We start from the raw sequence: 17,261 nt of genomic DNA, 5'->3' as shown, positions 1-17,261 counted from the left end.
CTCTACCTGCTGCTGCTGTGCTTGGTCTCAGTGGTGATGTTTGTCTCTCATCTGGTACATTTCCACCCCTCCAGTGAAGGTGCTGGCTGCAGCCAAGTCAAGAGTTTCACTAAATTTATAAACCTTTTCCCATTTGTCTTCCCTGTCTCAGCCTGTAACACCATGACTGCTCAACAAGGGAAACTTTGGACAAAATTCATTGATTTTTTTGCTTATTTAGAACCACTCTGATCATCTGAGTTGCAGACTGCTCCATAGCTCAGGAGCACCCAAACCAGCACACAGGCAGGAGCAGTTCTCACTGCTCCACCAGTTAGACAGATCTGCTGCAAGAGGGACCTCCAAACTGTGACCTCTGTCAGCCTAACATGTCTGGTTGATTGAGGTCCCTCAACACACACCACCTCCATTTCCTCAGCATCCTCTCGTTGCCCATCCTGCATCCTGCACCAAACACTTCCATGAGGGCCTGGATGAGACCATCATCCAATTCAAGCTGGGAAGACCGGAGTGCTCCAAGGACCAGCCCTAACCCCACAGCAGGATCAGGGAGCAGAGCACACTTCCACCAGCCCATCAGCAGCTCCAACCTGGTCTGCAAGAAGATCATGCCAAAGTGCAGACTGAGCCAGCCCAAGGAATTTAGGTCTAACCACCCTTCATCTGCAGAAGGGTCACTGCCTGTGACCAAGTTGAGATCTGCTGACAGTTGCTGTGGTTTCTTCCAAATAAAAGCAGAGCACACAGCCTTATCCAGGGCAGTTACTCAGCTGCAGACACCTGAAGGCTTATGCTGAGCCTGTAAGGAAACCAGCACCAGCCAGGGACCCAACATCAGCCCCACACAAAACAGTCAGTGCTGCTTGAACACATTATCTCACATTATCATAACAGCCCCATGGCCTCCAGCAGCCATGCGGAGGGTACCACAGCACTGCAAGGTCAAAGGCATAAGGTCTCTGCACAGTGGGAAACCACCACCACCACCACCACCAGGCTGTCAGAGGCTCAGTGAGACAGAAGAATTGTCAGCAGCAGGGAAAAGGGTAGCTGTTGGGCCTGCCAGTAAAAACAAAAAAGGAGAAATCAGCCCACGACCGCTTCCGATCGGATGTAACAGCTCTGTCTGAGGTCCTCAGCAAACCCAGGCTGTGCTGCAGGCAACCCAGGAGCTCCCAAATGTGGGAAAGCAGAGAGCCCCAGCTCCAGGGGCCTGGGGAGGAAGGGGGGGACAGTCCTAGCCCCCACTGCTGCTCCCCCAGCCAGCACCCTGCACCGGCTCACAAATGCCTTGGGAGGAGCCCAGGTCTCAGTGTCTGCTGTAGCCCTGTTAATGCTGGTGTCCCATCCTGGCAGCTGTCCCCAAGCAGGGGGGCTGGATTTCTCTAAGAAAACCAGAGACAGATGGTTTCCTATAGCTTGGGAAATGCAGAGCCTCTTGCACCTCAGTGCTGGCCAGGTTATGGCTTCAGGCAGCCCACTACCCAACCCAGCAAAGTGTTCCCACTGGCCCCCACAGGCCCCTCCAAATAATTTCTCTCTTTCTTTTTCTTTTTTTTTTTTTTAAAGTGCCTGAATTCCACAAAAACAACAGAAAACCCTTCCACAGTCTTGTAGCAATATTTTGTCTGTAAATAATCTAGAGAGCAAGGTCACATTCCCAAGCAGAGCAGGGGGGGTGTGTGGGCAGGGGGGAGGTGTGGGGTGCAGAGGGCTGAGCAGCTGGGCTGGGGGGCTGGGGGGAGGGACAGAGCAGAGAGGGGGCCTGGAGGTAAGAGGTGAGATGTTCTCACCTTTCTTTCACTGGCTGTAGTGAAGGCCACAGGCACTGACTCTCAGCCAGCCCCAGCACAGTGCCTTTTGTCACTGCACTCTGGCCCCTCATCAACAAAGTGGGGACAAGTGACAGCCCTGCTCTGCCATGCTTTGGCACACGTGCCAGGCCCTGCTGTCAGCAGGATGGTGTGTGGGCACAGAGCCACGTGGGGCTCAGCCTGTTGGCTGCTGGCTGGCAGGGATGGTGTCTGTGGCCAGGTGATGGGCACGACCATGGGCTGCCCCGCTTGCCAGAAGCATCTCACACCACTGGTGAATCGCTGTAGAGGTGGGAACATTGAGCACTCCTAGGGAAGCACAGCCTGTCCTGCCAGGGCTCTCTCTCCAGGCACAACCCCAGCACTCTCTGTGCCAAAGGCGTTGAAGTCCATGGTTTTCCAGACTGCCACTGGAGCAGGCTCCCAGCAGCAGCTCCAGGGCAGTGGGGTCAGGCCACAGAGCCTGGGTTCACTTTGCACCCTGCCAACAGGCAGCTCCGCTAGGAGAAGGGAGGTGCAAATCTCCCCTGGCTCCACAGTGCCAGCCCAGGGAGTTCAAAGCTCTCCACAGCATGAGAGGGAAAGCTATGAGAAACCACCCACAGCCCTGGATCGAGTGTGGAGCAGATGGCAGAACAAACAGCACCAGGGTTTCTGTTTCACTTAATCTTTTGCCCTGCTCGGTCTCCCACGTTTAACCTTTTCCTCCCATGGAACAGACCTTGTCTTGGGAAAAGCAACTAGGAGCACTGGAGGGGTTTCCAAGTAGCAGGTGCTGTTCTGCTCTGAACATCACCAAGGACAATACCCACGACCCCAGAGGAAGTATTTTTTTTTTCCTTTTTTTCAAGATTCAGGCTAATTTTGTGCTATTTTGTGCTCTTTTTAAAAGATTTTAGGAGACACTGATTTTTCTCTCTCTAGGCCAGGGGAAGGGTAATGCTGCTATGACAGGACTGGCAGTAGAAGTGTTTCAGGATGCTGTGTTTCCATGCTGTGGCTGTGAGCACAACGTGTGCCAAGCAGCAGCCCCACACAGGACGGTTGCTCACCTTGGCACTGCCAGTGGGACTAATGCAGGTATCTGTGCTTCGAGGCATGGGAGGGTTAGGGGGAAAAAATAATCTAAAAAAAAGGAAAAAAAAAATTAACCCTGTTCAGGTACTACAGACTTTTCACGTGCTGGGAAGCTTTGGAGTTTCTGTGGAGTTTTGGGATGGAAACCACTTACTGACCAGCTGACTCTGCAGGGCTGGGTTTCACCTGGATCAGGCAGCAGCTGTGCAACAGCCCCACAGCCCCACTGCAGGGGACACTGTCCCCTCCAGACATGCTCCAGTCCAGGGAGGAATCTAGCTCTCCTCAGCAGTGCTGGATCACACATCCCATGTTCTGCTTTAAAATGCCACCATCCAGCTCAGGTTTGAGATGCTCAAGCACCCACTCCACTTGAAGGCTTCTGTTATAATGAGGTTTGACATTTGAAGTGCCTGTGTGTATCAAGACACCCAGCATGCATGTGCTGGACATCAGGAAACAAGTGTTTACCCTGCATGTCAAGCTACATCAGCTCTTGGCTGCTGTTGCTCTCATGACTACTGTTTTACAAGGTTATTTTACACCTGACTGGTAGAACTTATTCTTGCTCATGCATTATACTAATTAGAAAGTTATCTAACCACCACCACCCAGTGTAGCACCAATAGAACCACTCCTTCATGGCTTTGTGCTTGGCACCTAAGAGGCAGTGTGGCTGTGCTGCCAGGGCAGGGTGACACCTGGTGACACCCTGCATGGCCACACTTCCCACGGGCAGGCTGCTGGGACCCCTGGGAGCTCACCTGGGGAGGAGAGGTGGAAGAGCCCCAAGCTGCCAAGGGCACACAATAGCGAGGTCCAGCTGGAGGAGCAGGAGGATCCAGCCTATGCCCAGGAGATCAGGTATCAAGTGAGCTTTTGCTGCCTTGACAAGAGTTACCCCTGTCTGCCCAGCACCAGCTCCTCACTGGAGCCACACAGGTCTGCCTGTATTTTAGGAGTTCCCAATGTGCATACCACAAAGCTCCACAATTAATGCTTAGAAATTAATTACAGCAGTCTGGCATTCTTCTAAAGACACTAACAGCAACAAGGAAGAAGCCAACCAGCCTATTAGCTCAGCACACTACACGCAGCACTTTCTCTCTAGCACTTTGATGAACTTTGCACTTTTGGTATTACACATTGCAAATGAAAAGCACCAACAAGAGCTCCTGCCTTTGGTGCCAGGCTGCAGAGCAGGTTGCCCACAGCAGAGCTCCATATACTGTGCCTGGTCCTCCCCAAGGTGAAATGCAGCACAGACAAGTTCCTGAAGTATAGACTAATCTGGGCCACCATTTCCCACAGGCCCTGCTGGGTACAAGCCACATTTTCAAGAAGACAGTAGCCAAAAGCTGTAAGCAGGGTGTGGGGCTCCTGCTGTTACTCACCATGTGCTTAGCTGTTCAGAGACAAACAAAAGAGCAGGTTGGGTCAAACACAGGAACTCCCTCAAGTGAACTGCTGTCACAGGTCAGATTCATTAAAGGGATTAAATCCAGAGAGAACAAGCTTTCTGCACTGCCTGGAGTGTCTCTCTGCAGACAGGAGTTTCCAATTCCCTGTGCTGTGGTAGCTCTTACTTCAGGACATGAGGGATTTCAGTCACCCTGCCAGCTGGGAGTCCCCTACTGAATGAAACCAGCCATTTTAGTAGGTTTAATTCTTAACTAACAGAACCCTGTAATGCATGTCAGCTCTGACACAAAATGGGTGAACACCTAGAAACCATGACATTGCCAATTTGTGAGTATCAGTTACAGGCTGTAGTGCTAGAAACTTATCGCAGGTTGGGCAGGAACAAATGGCTTGTTTGAAAGGAAAACTATTTGACAAGAAAAGCCAGGTCCTCTCTTCCTCATCTTATTTGAATAAAACAAATAGACCAAGCCTAGGCAGAGAAAAACGCCAACGAAACTCTCCTGTTAGTTCAGCACAGAGCTGCTTTATATACTTCCTACTCTTGCCTCCAAGTAAGTCAGGATTTTTTTATTTTTTACTCCATTCTCATTTAAGAATTTCAGTTTTTGACAGGATACTTGTTAAAAGTTTGAAGGTAACGTTTGTAAGTGTTCCTAATAACAGCAGCACTTATGAAGGAATTACATTGACTCTTTAAACCTGAAAGTCACTTCCCAGCTGTGCCTGCTGTCCCCACACCCCATCTTCTCATCTTCTTATGACAAACAAGCTCAAGTCTGTTACAGAAAGCAGCCAAAGAAACAAAAGTGAAACCCAGAAGTATGTTTTCATTATCCAAACTGAATGAACAAAAGAAATGAAACTAAGTGAATAAATGCCATGTGCTTGATCTTGGTTTTTCTTTTCAGTGATTCTCTGGAGGTTTTCTGGCTACTCAATTAGAAAGTCATTTGCAATGGGGCTCTCCCATTCTACCTGGGCTTAGGTACCACCCTGCAGGTCAGACCCATGCTGCAGCCCCTCACAACAGCAGCATGCATGGGCAGAAAAGGACCCAACATGAGCACCAATGCCTTCAGCAAGACATGCCAGACCAGATTTTTTGCATACCACAGCAAAGCAGCTCATGAACCTAACACTGTTCTGCACCTCGCATTTTTCAAGTTCTAACATTGTCTCATTTTTTTTTTCCAAGTAAAGAAGAAACCCACTGGCTAGTTCAAACCTCTTAAGCAGCCTGACGGATGGATTTCTCTCTCCTTTAGTGAGAAGGCAGCTGGGCTTCTGCATTGCTGGTGGTTACAGTGGGTGGGAACAGTGCAGGGAGCAGGTGCAGCATCAGCAGATAACGCCAGCAGCTCCAGCACAACCACAGGGAGTTCTGTCCTGAACTGGGAACCATCCTTGCCCTGCAGCCCTCCCACTACCCAGAGCTGGTAGGAGCATCCAGGAGATGGCCACAGCTCAGACAGAACTTGCACCTCTCTTACCTCAAACTCCAGACCCTGCCCAGCACCTCCAAGCACCCCACAGTCGATGGATTCCACAGGCACAGACAGACTGGGGCACCAGCAGAACCCACAGCGATTACTGCATGCTAATTGTTAGATAGGATTGGGTCTGTTGCACCCACCACTTGCCAGGGAAGTTCAGCAGCACTGAAGATCTGAAAGCTATCATGAGGGTCAGGCACAGCCTTGTGCTTGATCACCACCTTCAAGAACGGAACAGCAGAGTCTTGCTTCCCTTTTCTGAGGCAGAAAAGAGGATGAGCAGCAGTTTTCAATTGAAATACAGGATTTCATTAAGACAAATGGTCAGGCTGAAACTGAAAAAAAAAAATAATAATAACATCACAAGAGTCATGTAAATGTTAAGTTAAACTGCCCTAAAATCAATGGGGTTCCAGGAATTTAAGCCCTGGTTTTCCATCCTGCATCTCTGTGGTTCCTCAGGGAGCACAGTTCCAGCTGGGACAGACTGGTGACCCACCCGTACCCAGCTTTGGTGGCCTGGGCTGTGCCCACTGCTCACAGGATGGCTGAGTGGAGCACTCTTGGGTGCAGGCTGCCAGTGGAGACAGGAGCAGCCTGGCTCCAGGGGTCAGGAAGCTACAGGCAGTGTTGCTGCTGCACTACAGTGCAGGCTCCTGACTCAGCCTTACAGCTTTCCTACACTTACCCCTGGTTCTTCTGCTCTTAGGAAACCTACCCTCACCTGAGGCAGAGTGGCAGGCACTCTCCCAGCTGCAGCTTGTAAAGTGTCAGCTTTAAACCAAAGGCCAGCAAGACTTTATTGAAGGATATTTCTAGATTAATTTCTTCTCTTTTCCAGAGCACACGGTAAAACTCAGCATAATATCCTCTCTGCTATTCCTTTTGTAGGGCCAGCCAGATCAGCTTACACTGGAAATCAAGATACTGATATTTTATCTTTGTCCTGCTTGAGATTGGGATGACATTGGTATCAGCAACAGGATATTGCCATGCAACACTTGACATCTTGTTTAGAGCATATCTGGCCCTCTTGTTTGCCATGCTTGTCAGCCCACACCCCCTAAGCATCCCATTTTTTGGATTCTGCCTTTGCCTCCCAGCACCTACCAGCTCACCCCCACCACAGCCAAAGTTTGAGGCGCAGGAGGCAGACCCCCAAGTGCATCCAGCTGCTGCAGAAGCAGGTGCCATCCCTGTGGGAACTTGAGAGAGGAACTGAGCACGATGGTCCCGCGCTGCGGGCTCTGAATCCTTTTTCTCAGCGAAGCCAAGCCAGAGTTTAGAGAACTGGAAGTCAGAGAACAAGCAGACGTTTGTTCAAAGGAGGAGGCGCAAGGGGGAGGACCGCCAACTCTTTCCTGCCTCTCTGGGACTTACCGTCCCTGAATGTCCCTTTTTGTCCTTCTCCTCACATCTGCAGGCAGTCAGCACAACGCTGCTCTGTCCGGCACGGGGCCACAGCCCTTGCTGCATGCCTGCCCAAGGCCTGGTGGCCAGCAGCAGAAGCAGGGTGGCCACTGCTGGTCGCAGCAATGCTGCCAGGCTCACCCCTCCCAAGAGGATGCCACTGGTGGGTGCCCCACGAAGGGGCACAGCCTCTTGGAGGGCAGAGTGGCCAAGGAGGGAGACTGGCCAAGAGGCTTGCACTGTTTCACAGGCCTCAGAGCCACCCATGTCACAGACACATCTGATTTAAGAGATGGGAGCATGAAATGGCTTTTTAAAAGCCTTAAGCCCAACATCTTCAAAATTTACAGCTGCTTGGTGCTACTAATCCCAGAAGGGTTGAACCTTTTGCTCAGTTGTTATCATAACTCCTACCAGAACCTCCAGTTTCAGGAAAAAAGCATGCATGTGTGAAAAAGAGAGGCAGCAGTGAATCTTGGCAGAGAAGACACAAGAACTCTGTCATGCTCTACAAGTAGGAGCAGCTCTTGGAGGAGTCTGTCTATACTCAGCCATGTCAGTAAACTTTGGAAAGTTTAGGCCTAAAAAAACCACTGGGTTATTTCTAGATGCAGTGATGAAGATGGGCCTTTTGGATTGGATTTTCCCATTAATTCATTAAGCTGTCCTTACCCCTAGTTCTGACTGCAGGATTCCTCTGCAGTGAAGACCAGTATCAACTGGTTTGGTGCTGCACAGCTCCTTGCTTCAGGTCAAAGCTCCAGGAAGGTGGGTACAAACTGATGCATTCAGGTAACCACTGAAACACTCTCTGAGTACCATCACCCACCCAATCAAATAACCAGAAGTGTTTTAAAATAAAAATACTTAACATTTATTCACCTTTGAAGTCACCATAGTAAAATTGTACACGCTATGAGTAACCCAGGAACGTTATTAAAAAGCTACCAGGAACATAAGGCAATTTGTACAACCACTGAAAGAAATACACAGCATGTTGAAAACAGAGTGAAATATTACTCAAACAAGACAACGCTTGATACGCACTAGTGACAAGAACCAGCATTAAGTTTTAAACAAAAATAAAGATGTCATGGCTACAAGTATTATACAATGATAAATACTTCAAAAATATATTAAGATATATGGAAATTCTCGTTTTGTCAAGGAAATCCAGAGAAATTCCAGCCTCCACTGGATTTCAATATACCAATTAAGGTTTAATATTTAAACTCCTTTCCTTTCAGTAAGAACCAGTACTGCAGCCATTACTGTATCAATACTTATCTTCTTGTAGTGTAGTGAAATCAGCCTTATGTTATATTAAGCCCAAATGCCCCTTGCACCATGGGCACTAATTGCTCTAAATCAACCAAGAAGTTGCCTTTCGGTAACAAGTGCTGTGCACTGCATCTGAAACCAGAAGCCATGGTAAATCACAGTCAACGTTCGCCCACTTTACAGTAATAATGGAAGGCGGGTTCCAAGACTTGCCTCCACGTAAGACATCTCAAAAGGAGGGTTTAGTAGCAAGTCCACCATAACGTTTTCCTAGCATAACATCAAGCACTCAGAAGTTACAGTACAATGAACCATGCTAAAGTTTAGGTTACACCTTCAAAAACGAAAGTCCAGAGAATGTTTGGAGACAACAGGTTTTGAACATGCACAAATGGTGGTTTAGTACACATTTGTTTGTGCTGTTACTGAGTAGCAAGTGAAGCAGTTTATAGCCAAGGATTTGGTGAGACAGTTTTCCGAACCAGTTTAAAAATATAAACTTCTTCTTAGAGGGTCTGTTCTATAGAAAATAGAGTGAAATCTGGTAAATCGTCAGTTTTGAGAGTACTTTCCCATGGCAAGATGTGTTCATCAGCCTACCGCACCACCAAGAGAAAAGCCAATCCTGCTATTCCAAACCCCGCTGCAGCCATGATTGCATTGCTGATGGTGCTGCTCTGGTCAGCTGCCTGGGAGCCGTGCGAGCCGAAGAAGCGACAGAAGCCATCCTAGAAAAGCAAGAGAAAGGACATTGAGTTGGTTGGCTTACGATTAACCAGGTTTCTTTTAACAAGTCTTTGAGCCCAGTTTGATTGGTTCACGCTCCCAGCATGGCGACACAAGTCCCTCTTTTAATCATGGAAGGTTAAGCCTGCTGCCTTGGGCACATAAAGCTTTGTGAGAGCCTTCAAATAAGGTGACTGAAAGCCATAGCTGCAAACGTTTGCACACTGCTCAACAGAGAATTGCAAACTTCCTATCGAGATGTTCCGTGTGTCATTACAGTATTTTTACCCTTTTAGGCAAGTTTCTGCCAGGAGCTGCCAGGACTGTTCCCACTTTTTCAAGTTTCAGAAGGTATCTGAAAGACAGGATATGGAAATTTCCACTTGAAAGACAGAAGCTGGTCCCATCTTAGTGGATACAGGACCGATTGCACACTCTTGGAAGGGACAAGTGGACACTGCTCAGAGCTGACCTATGACAGAGCAAAGCTGGCAGCTGCTCTCCCAGATCGCTATTTGTGATAATCAGAAGTGGCAGCAATACAACTCCAGATGGTCGTGTTTGAACTCTGCTCCGCAGATGTCTATGTAAACAAGTTATACTCTTAATTTCTTCCGGAACTTTGTTCTTTACACTTTAATTTGTGCGAACAGGCAACGCGACTCTGCCAAGTGGCAACGTAGGTTGCAGCCAAGCACCATACTGTTCCGAGCAGTCAGATGGGACCAGTGACCACTGGAAAACCGAGTTCATTTTGGTCTCTGGAAAACTCAACGAAACCAGTGGCTGCTTCCCCCATCCTTTCTATTTTGAGTGCTTATTTGTACTGGCATAAAATAATCCACTAGGACTGAAAATAGGAAATGTGCTGTTCTGCGGGATAGCTGACATTTTGTTCAGCATTTTGTGCAGGCAGAGCTGCCTGGACGCCTCCAAAGCCGTTCCTTCAGCAGGCATCTGAGGCGGCAGAAAGCAGCAGCAGCCTTGGCCTCACACCTCGGTGTACATTAAGGCTATTGCCCACACCTTCCCCAGGCCCCGACCGACCAGTTTCGGGACAAGCAGGAACCAGAGCAGCAGGTCTAGGGGACGGCTGGCTTCCACACAGGGCTATTTCAGAATGGGTGGACCGGTGTTTTGTGTTTACCCTCGGGAGAAGCGCTGTGCCCGCCCGCTCTCCACACCGCGCCGTCCGGGGTGCGGGCAGCCCTCGCCCCCCACCAGCCAGCACCCTCCTCCCTGGGTTTATAGGCGGCTGCAGCGTGACAAAGCCGCCCACCGGCACCGTCAGAGAAGGGGCTTAAGCCGCAGCACACTCCCCACACACGTCGCTATGGCCGAGCCGGGCCCGGTGGGTGGTCTGCAGCCCTTCCCCAGGGCCCCCCGCCCGCGCCGCGCACGCCCATCCCCGGCCGGCACACGAGCACGTTTCCCCGACACTGCCCCGCAGGGACGGCGACGGGAGCTGCCTTACCCTGCCCGCCGGGGAGAGGGGCCCAAGCCTCACCGGCCCCCGCCCCACGCCGGCCGCTCGGCCCCCCACACCTCACCCTTCCCGGGGCCGCCCGTCCGCTCCCCCGTCCCAGCCCCGCTCACCCATCCGCCGTGCGCCTCCAGCCACTCGCCCCGCTCCTCGGCCAGGTAGGCGGCCAGCGCGTCGGCCAAGCAGCGGGGCCCCTCGCCGCAGCCCCGCTCGGCCAGCGCGGAGGCCAACGTGCCGGCGAACACCACCAGCGCCAGCAGCCGGCCCCAGTTGAGGCCGCCCTCGGCCTCCAGCTGCGCCGCCACCCGCTCCAGCAGCGCCGCCGCCTCCCGCGGCTCGGCCCGGGCCAGCGGCGCGCAGGAGCGGAAGAAGGGCCGCTCCTGCCGCTCCAGCTCGGCCGCCGCCCGCCGCAGCGTGGCCGCCGTGGGGCTGGGGGGCAGCGCCGAACCGCCGCCGCGGTGCTGGAAGTAATCCTCCAGCAGCAGCGCCGTCTCCTCTTTCAGCGAGCCCGGCATGGCGGCGGCCCACGGCGGCTGCGGCCCCGCAGCAGCAGCTGCCGCCGACTAAGAGGCGGGGCGGCCCCTCCGACCGGCCCAGCCCGGCCCCCACCGGGGCGCGGGGAGCGTTCCCCTCCTCCGGGGCGGGGCTCGGCGCTGTGGAAAGCCCAACCCAGGCGGGGAGGGGCCGTTCCCAGGCCGGCACGTACCGGGGGGTGGAGGGGGTGCGGGCCGTACTTCCCGCAGGGTCCGGATGCGACCCTGGAGAAGGCACCACCACCCCCCCACAAAGCCGCGGGCTGCCCTGCGCCCCGTTACCGGGGGCTGGCTGAAGGTGCCTTGGTCAAGGGTTTGTTTGGGTTTTTTCTCCACAGTAGTGGCCCAGCCCGTATTATTGGCATCAGGAATCTTTCAGGTTTTCTAGGACTAGAGAATGAGTGCATTTCGTGTTCACCGAGCAGATCTGCTTTATGGTGGACATTTGGACAAAATTTCGGCTTAGTGAGAAAGGCTGGGCCGTTCGTCACTGCTGGTGTAAAATAAAACAGCTGAGAAAACAGCAGCCAAGAGGTGTAATCTGCAGAGGGCACAGCACCTGGGGGACACCTCAGCTAGAGGCCTCCCCAGATCCCAGCTCTGTGCCCTTCGAGCTGTGAGTACCATCAACTGTTGAACAGATCATCAAAACTCCCATAAAAACCACCCCAAGATTTATGGCAGGCCCAGTACAAGTTCAACCAATTTGTGTTTCCTGCTCAGTGCCTCTGCGGGTGAGGTTCAGATGGTGGAACCGTGTGGCTGAGACTGGGCTGTCACTGCAGAGCCCCACACCAGCACTGGGAGAGGTGCTGCCACACCTGCCGGGGACTGGGTCACATTCTTGCCTCGTGTCACACAACAAGGTGCCCAACGTGACAGCACAGGACTGCTCAGCTTCACTCCACTTATCTTGAGTTACAGCTCTCAGTCTCTGTTTTACATTCCCATTGGAAAATCTAAAAATAGACGGTTGGAATCTATCCCATTGCAATTTCTCAGATCACTATCAAGAATTGGCCTCATCTCTTAGAGCTGTTCCTAAAGCAAACTTCTTTTTATATGTCCATATTTGGCTTTTGTTTTGTTTCTAAGTGGGGAAATCTAATCTGTGTTTATGTGCTAGAGCAGTAGCTAGAATTCAATCTTTACTTTTCACCAGTGCTTTACACACGTGCTTTTTTTAACTAGAGCTTTCCTTACGATTGTTAATCCTGGAGCAGGAATTTCCTATTGCATTCCTCACGGCAGGAGAGCAAGAGGGAGAGGCTGCTCTTTCTCTAACAATATCCTTTTCCACCCTTCCTGTTTATATAGCATTTCTGTTTCACAGGATGGGCTCGTCTGACAGTGACTTTGCTCCCTTGTTTAACCTTGTCACAGACTGCTTGCCCAGCCTTTTGGGATGGCTTTTCCCTCCTGGCTTGACCCAAGGAGCAGGTCAGGTAGGGCCAGTGCCAGAGCTCTGATGTGACAAGGCCTTGCTGTAGAACCTGAGTGAGCAAGAAAACCAATGGATACTTCAGTGCCCTGTTCCTCTATCTTCCTTTATCTGATGGGAAGCTGAAGCCCATCCTGATCCCTGGTTTTCACCATTACCTCAGGGACAAACAGGTGATTTTCACAGGTGCCGAGTCCATGCAGCCCAACTTAGGAGTCCACAGGCCATGGCCCGAAATGCAAGAATCATGGGATTTCTCCTTGGAAGAACTGAAGTGCAAGATACAGTCTTAGCTCAGTTCTCACTGGAACTGGTGACAATTTGGGCCCTGAAGCCACTCAGAACAAGCTGGCTCAGCACTCTCCCCAGCTGCTCAGGAAAGGAAATGAAACAACATGCCCAGATGAAGGAGCTCAGTGTCTGAGCTTCAGCACTTCCACCAACCACCTTCTCACTGACCACAAAGACTTCACTAAAGTGGAGAGGACAGCTGACCCCAGCACAGTTCTCTACTGACAAGGCAGAATGCTGAACTGCTGCATCTCAAGGTGATCTGCAGATAGGATTTACCCCAACAGTGGCAGTCCCAGCCCTTAGCAGTGTTTCAGTGCTGAGCTTTCACTGCTGCCTCACTGCAGTGTGAGAAGAATCCTGCACTCACACAAAACACATACTCTGCATTTTCCAGTACATTCCTGGGTACTGCAATCTGGAAAGAAAACATCACATGTTAGCTGAATGCTGGCCTCCTGAATGCAGAAGGAGTTTCAGGTGCTTTCAAGGACTGCTCATTCTCAGTTGCTCTGGCTCACCTTGGGTAGCTGTAGAAGATATTCCAGAAGCAACTTTCTGGTAGATCTGCACTTTGCCCCAGATTTTTTCAGGACAAAAGATCTGAAAAACTGTATGGTGCAAAAAATAAATGATAAGGACCTATAAAAACCAGCTACCCTTACAAGTACCTAATCAACAGGAAAAAGTACTACATACATGTTCTCAATATGTAAAATACAATTTATTGTATTTAGGCCATTCATAAATATCAACACAATGTAGTATGTTTGAAACAAACATCTTACCAATAAATACTATCTAAACATTAATATTAATCTTTTGATCAAATGTGTACAGTGTATTGACTCAGTATTGCACAGTGAGCTCTATATGACATTTCCATAGTGCATTCAGTTCGTTACAGGGACGGTTTGCCACAAATATTGCAAAGCATCAGAGTTGACTTTTCCAAGTGAAAACAGCTGAACGATTTCATTAGGAATTGGAGGCTGACACAAATGTCAGTGTCCTAGATTAACTGGTTATGAATTCATGGAACCTAATGTTTTCATGAATGAGGAGACTTTGTTTCTAATATAGTTTTTATAGAACTGCAAAAAGCCCCTACTTTAAAATAGAATGAGGTTATCATCAAACTTGGGTGAATAGTCAGCTCCAGCAATCAGCAAGCCTGTGATCCTTGTTTTCTCCTGCTTCAATTGAAATACAAATCATATATTTAATCTTCTCAGAGATGTATTTCACCACTTGCATTTCAAAGGCCAGACAAGTGCAAGCTCTCAGCATTACTCCAGCACTTTGCTCCCTGTGTGCCTCTGCTCCTGTTATAGTTACTACCCAGCAGCATGAGCAGAGGTCACACTCTCTAGTCTCCTTTTTTTCCATGTATAAATAGAGATATATTTTCCCAATAGTTTCATAATTAACTATCTCTCAGCTTTATCTGATTAAATCTTGATTCTACAGTATCAGCTCTGCAGTTTGCATTACAATCTGATGCTCTCAGAGGGGGCTGGGGGCTGCCAGCTGCATGGGGGGCTGTACTGCTTCCCTGAAGCCCACCAGCTGCTGGATCAGATGGGCTCACAGGATCTGCTGAGCACGGAAACAAATGCTGGCAGGACTGGGGTTTGCAGCAGGTTTTCAACATCTCACTCATTTGTTGTTCATTCTCAAGTACAATTACAACAAAACTGTGTCCATGCCAGTGGCAGATCACTGGCTGAGTAAGGACTGGACAATTTGGCTTGAAAGGTTTGACCCACATTTGCATGAACGTACACTGCTCTGACACTGCAGAAGGACCTGAAAATGGGCACGTACTGCTTTACACACCTTTAAACTGCATTGCCCTGACACAAGTGGCATGAACTGCTCAAAATGCAAGTAAGAATCATGACCATAATATGACTATGACTGACTTGGAAAAGACTTGACCATCAGTATAACAGTGCTTAGTGCTTAGAGTATCCCTTAGTGCTTAGCATGTAGTATTCCTTTAAGTAAAAGAAAATTCACTCACCAAGTGATACAATTAAAAATTTCTAAGAAACTACTGGTTAAGTATTACCTCATGATTATGTAAATCATGTTTATATCCCTCATCTTTGCAGTTTATAATTTTGTATATATTTAGATTCTTCATACTCAGGTAACAGAGATGAAATACTTATTTCTATCTAAAAAGACAGTAGGAAAAAAACAGGGATTGAAAGGATTCCTTTTTTGTACAAAAAATACATTTTTATCACAACAGCCTGTACCTTCACAGTAGGTCCTTTGCTCCTCTACTTGTTACCAAGGTTCAGTCATCCATAACGCCATCATAAAGTATCAGAATTGGTTTTCTTTCTGCTTTTCAACACCAAAATTCCATGCACTACTATGGAATGTTTCCAAAGTCTTATGCTACATCCTGATAAAATCAGGAATATTTTTTCTCCTTTTTTCTTTTTTACTTTAAAAAGAAACTCAATTCATGCAAATAAGTACATAATGTGCACTGAAATAATTTTATGATGCAGGTGACTTCTGAGAAAAGTCCTTTTATAATTATCTAAACTAGTTCTAGTAAAAGAAGATAGGTTCAAAACAGAATTTAAAACATTTCATTTTAAGACAAGTTGATGTTTGCTATGTGTTCAAGCAGATTACATTTTCTACCTAGCTGTCTTAATCTGGGTGGGCTCAGTGTCAATGTTTTGTACCGCACAAAATACTTCATTTTGAGGGGTAGCTTTTTAATGCAGTTTTTTTAGTCCAGGATATCTTCATTTGAGTCTGCATACAGGATCTCAGGTTAAGCCCAAATCTGCAGAGAGAGAGTTGAACAATTATCATAGAATCATAGAGTCATAGAATCGACTGGGTTGGAAGGGACCTCAGAGATCACCAAGTCCAACCCTTGAACCACCGTTGCAGTTCCCAGCCCATGGCACTGAGTGCCACATCCAGTCTCTTTTTAAATATCTCCAGGGATGGAGAGTCCACTACTTCCCTGGGCAGCCCATTCCAATGCCTGACCACCCTTTCGGTAAAGAAATTCTTTCTAATATCCAACCTAAACCTCCCCCGGCACAACTTGAGACCGTGTCCTCTTGTCTTGCTGAGAGTTGCCTGGGAAAAGAGACCAACCCCCACTTGGCTCCAACCTCCTTTCAGGGAGTTGGAGAGAGTGATGAGGTCTCCTTGGAGCCTCCTCTTTTCCAGGCTGAACAGCCCCAGCTACTCAGCCTCTCTTCATAGGATATTTGCTTAAGTCCCTTCACCAGCTTAGTTGCCCTCCTTTGGACCTGCTCCAGGACCTCAATATCCTTCCCAAACTGTATCAAAAATTTAATTAAAATTTGGCAAGGCAGTCAGATTAGTGGTACAGTGTATCAGCAGCAATGAGATTATTTAACCTGTAAATCTAAAATTTCACTAACTCTAACGGTTTGGCTAGTACCTTGTGGGGAATTTTAAATTTTAATTTCCTGTTTGTGTTTTACACTGTGGTTCTATATCCTTTAGAAACAATTTTCCTGTAACAACCCTTCCTCCTCACCCTCTTTTTTCAAACAAAGAAAGAAAGGGGCACCCAGGGCAGGTGCTCCCAGCACTCACTCGGAGAGTGTGGTCCCAGGAGCCCGAGCAGAATGCTGTCCCGTCAGGAGAGACCCTCAAGGTGCTGACACGATTTTCATGTCCAAACAGAATGGATACACGGGACCCTTTCAGCACGTCCCAGACATTTATGGTGTAATCATTATAGCCTGCAAACAGGAGGCGACCTGCAGAGGGAATGAGATTTTAAAAAGTGAGGTCTTGAGCAGGTAACACACCTCGGCTGCAGCGAGGGTCTTCTGCAGGACACCCCCTAGCCAGTGAGCCACAACCCTCTGCATGGAGCAAGCCCAGGCTCCACTGCTGAGCTACCCATGCTAAACACTGAACTAACTAATATCTATTAGTTTAGAATATAGCTAAGATTCAGTTAAATTATGTAGAATCTGTTCAGTCATTAGAGATGGGGGATGACTCCAAATCACAACAGACTGGAGAGCGCTTCAGCAGCTCATGCAGAGCAATAGTATTTTGCTCAGACTTTACACAAGAAGTTGAATACAAGTTGAAGGATTAGTAGGCAAGTTGGTAAGTGATTCATTGTCCCCAGCAGGACAAGTTGTGGTGCTTGCAACCCTGACAGAGCTGTGCCTCTGTCCCAGGCAGCAGGGAGCTCACCACTCATCCCCAGGCAGTGTGACTGGAGGAGCTCTGCATTTGTGGTGGGACAGAAGAAGA

General features: G+C 49.0%; 2 protein-coding genes across 3 annotated transcripts in view; both read right to left on the bottom strand.

The window, feature by feature from the left end:
- Positions 1-8,069: 8,069 nt before the first annotated feature.
- Positions 8,070-11,266, bottom strand: BCL2L10 (BCL2 like 10). Its single transcript, XM_030457152.1, has 2 exons — positions 10,823-11,266; positions 8,070-9,228 (listed from the first exon to the last, which is right to left on the bottom strand). Exons 1-2 carry the CDS (start codon positions 11,222-11,224, stop codon positions 9,097-9,099), a joined length of 534 nt encoding a protein of 177 aa, XP_030313012.1. The 5' UTR covers positions 11,225-11,266; the 3' UTR covers positions 8,070-9,096.
- Positions 11,267-13,670: 2,404 nt separating this feature from the next.
- The window catches only part of GNB5 (G protein subunit beta 5), a 29,441-nt gene continuing 25,850 nt past the window's right edge, over positions 13,671-17,261 (bottom strand). For both annotated transcript variants that reach the window (XM_030457147.1, XM_030457148.1), the window contains 2 exons: positions 16,584-16,750; positions 13,671-15,789 (listed from right to left, as the gene is read on the bottom strand). In XM_030457147.1, the coding sequence (XP_030313007.1) occupies positions 15,778-15,789; positions 16,584-16,750 (179 nt within the window). In that variant the 3' untranslated portion in view covers positions 13,671-15,777. The remainder of the gene's footprint in view (positions 15,790-16,583; positions 16,751-17,261) is intronic.

Source organism: Calypte anna, chromosome 10, assembly GCF_003957555.1.
Source record: "Calypte anna isolate BGI_N300 chromosome 10, bCalAnn1_v1.p, whole genome shotgun sequence".
Lineage (NCBI taxonomy): Eukaryota > Metazoa > Chordata > Aves > Apodiformes > Trochilidae > Calypte > Calypte anna.
This window is presented reverse-complemented; position numbering and strand designations above follow the sequence as displayed.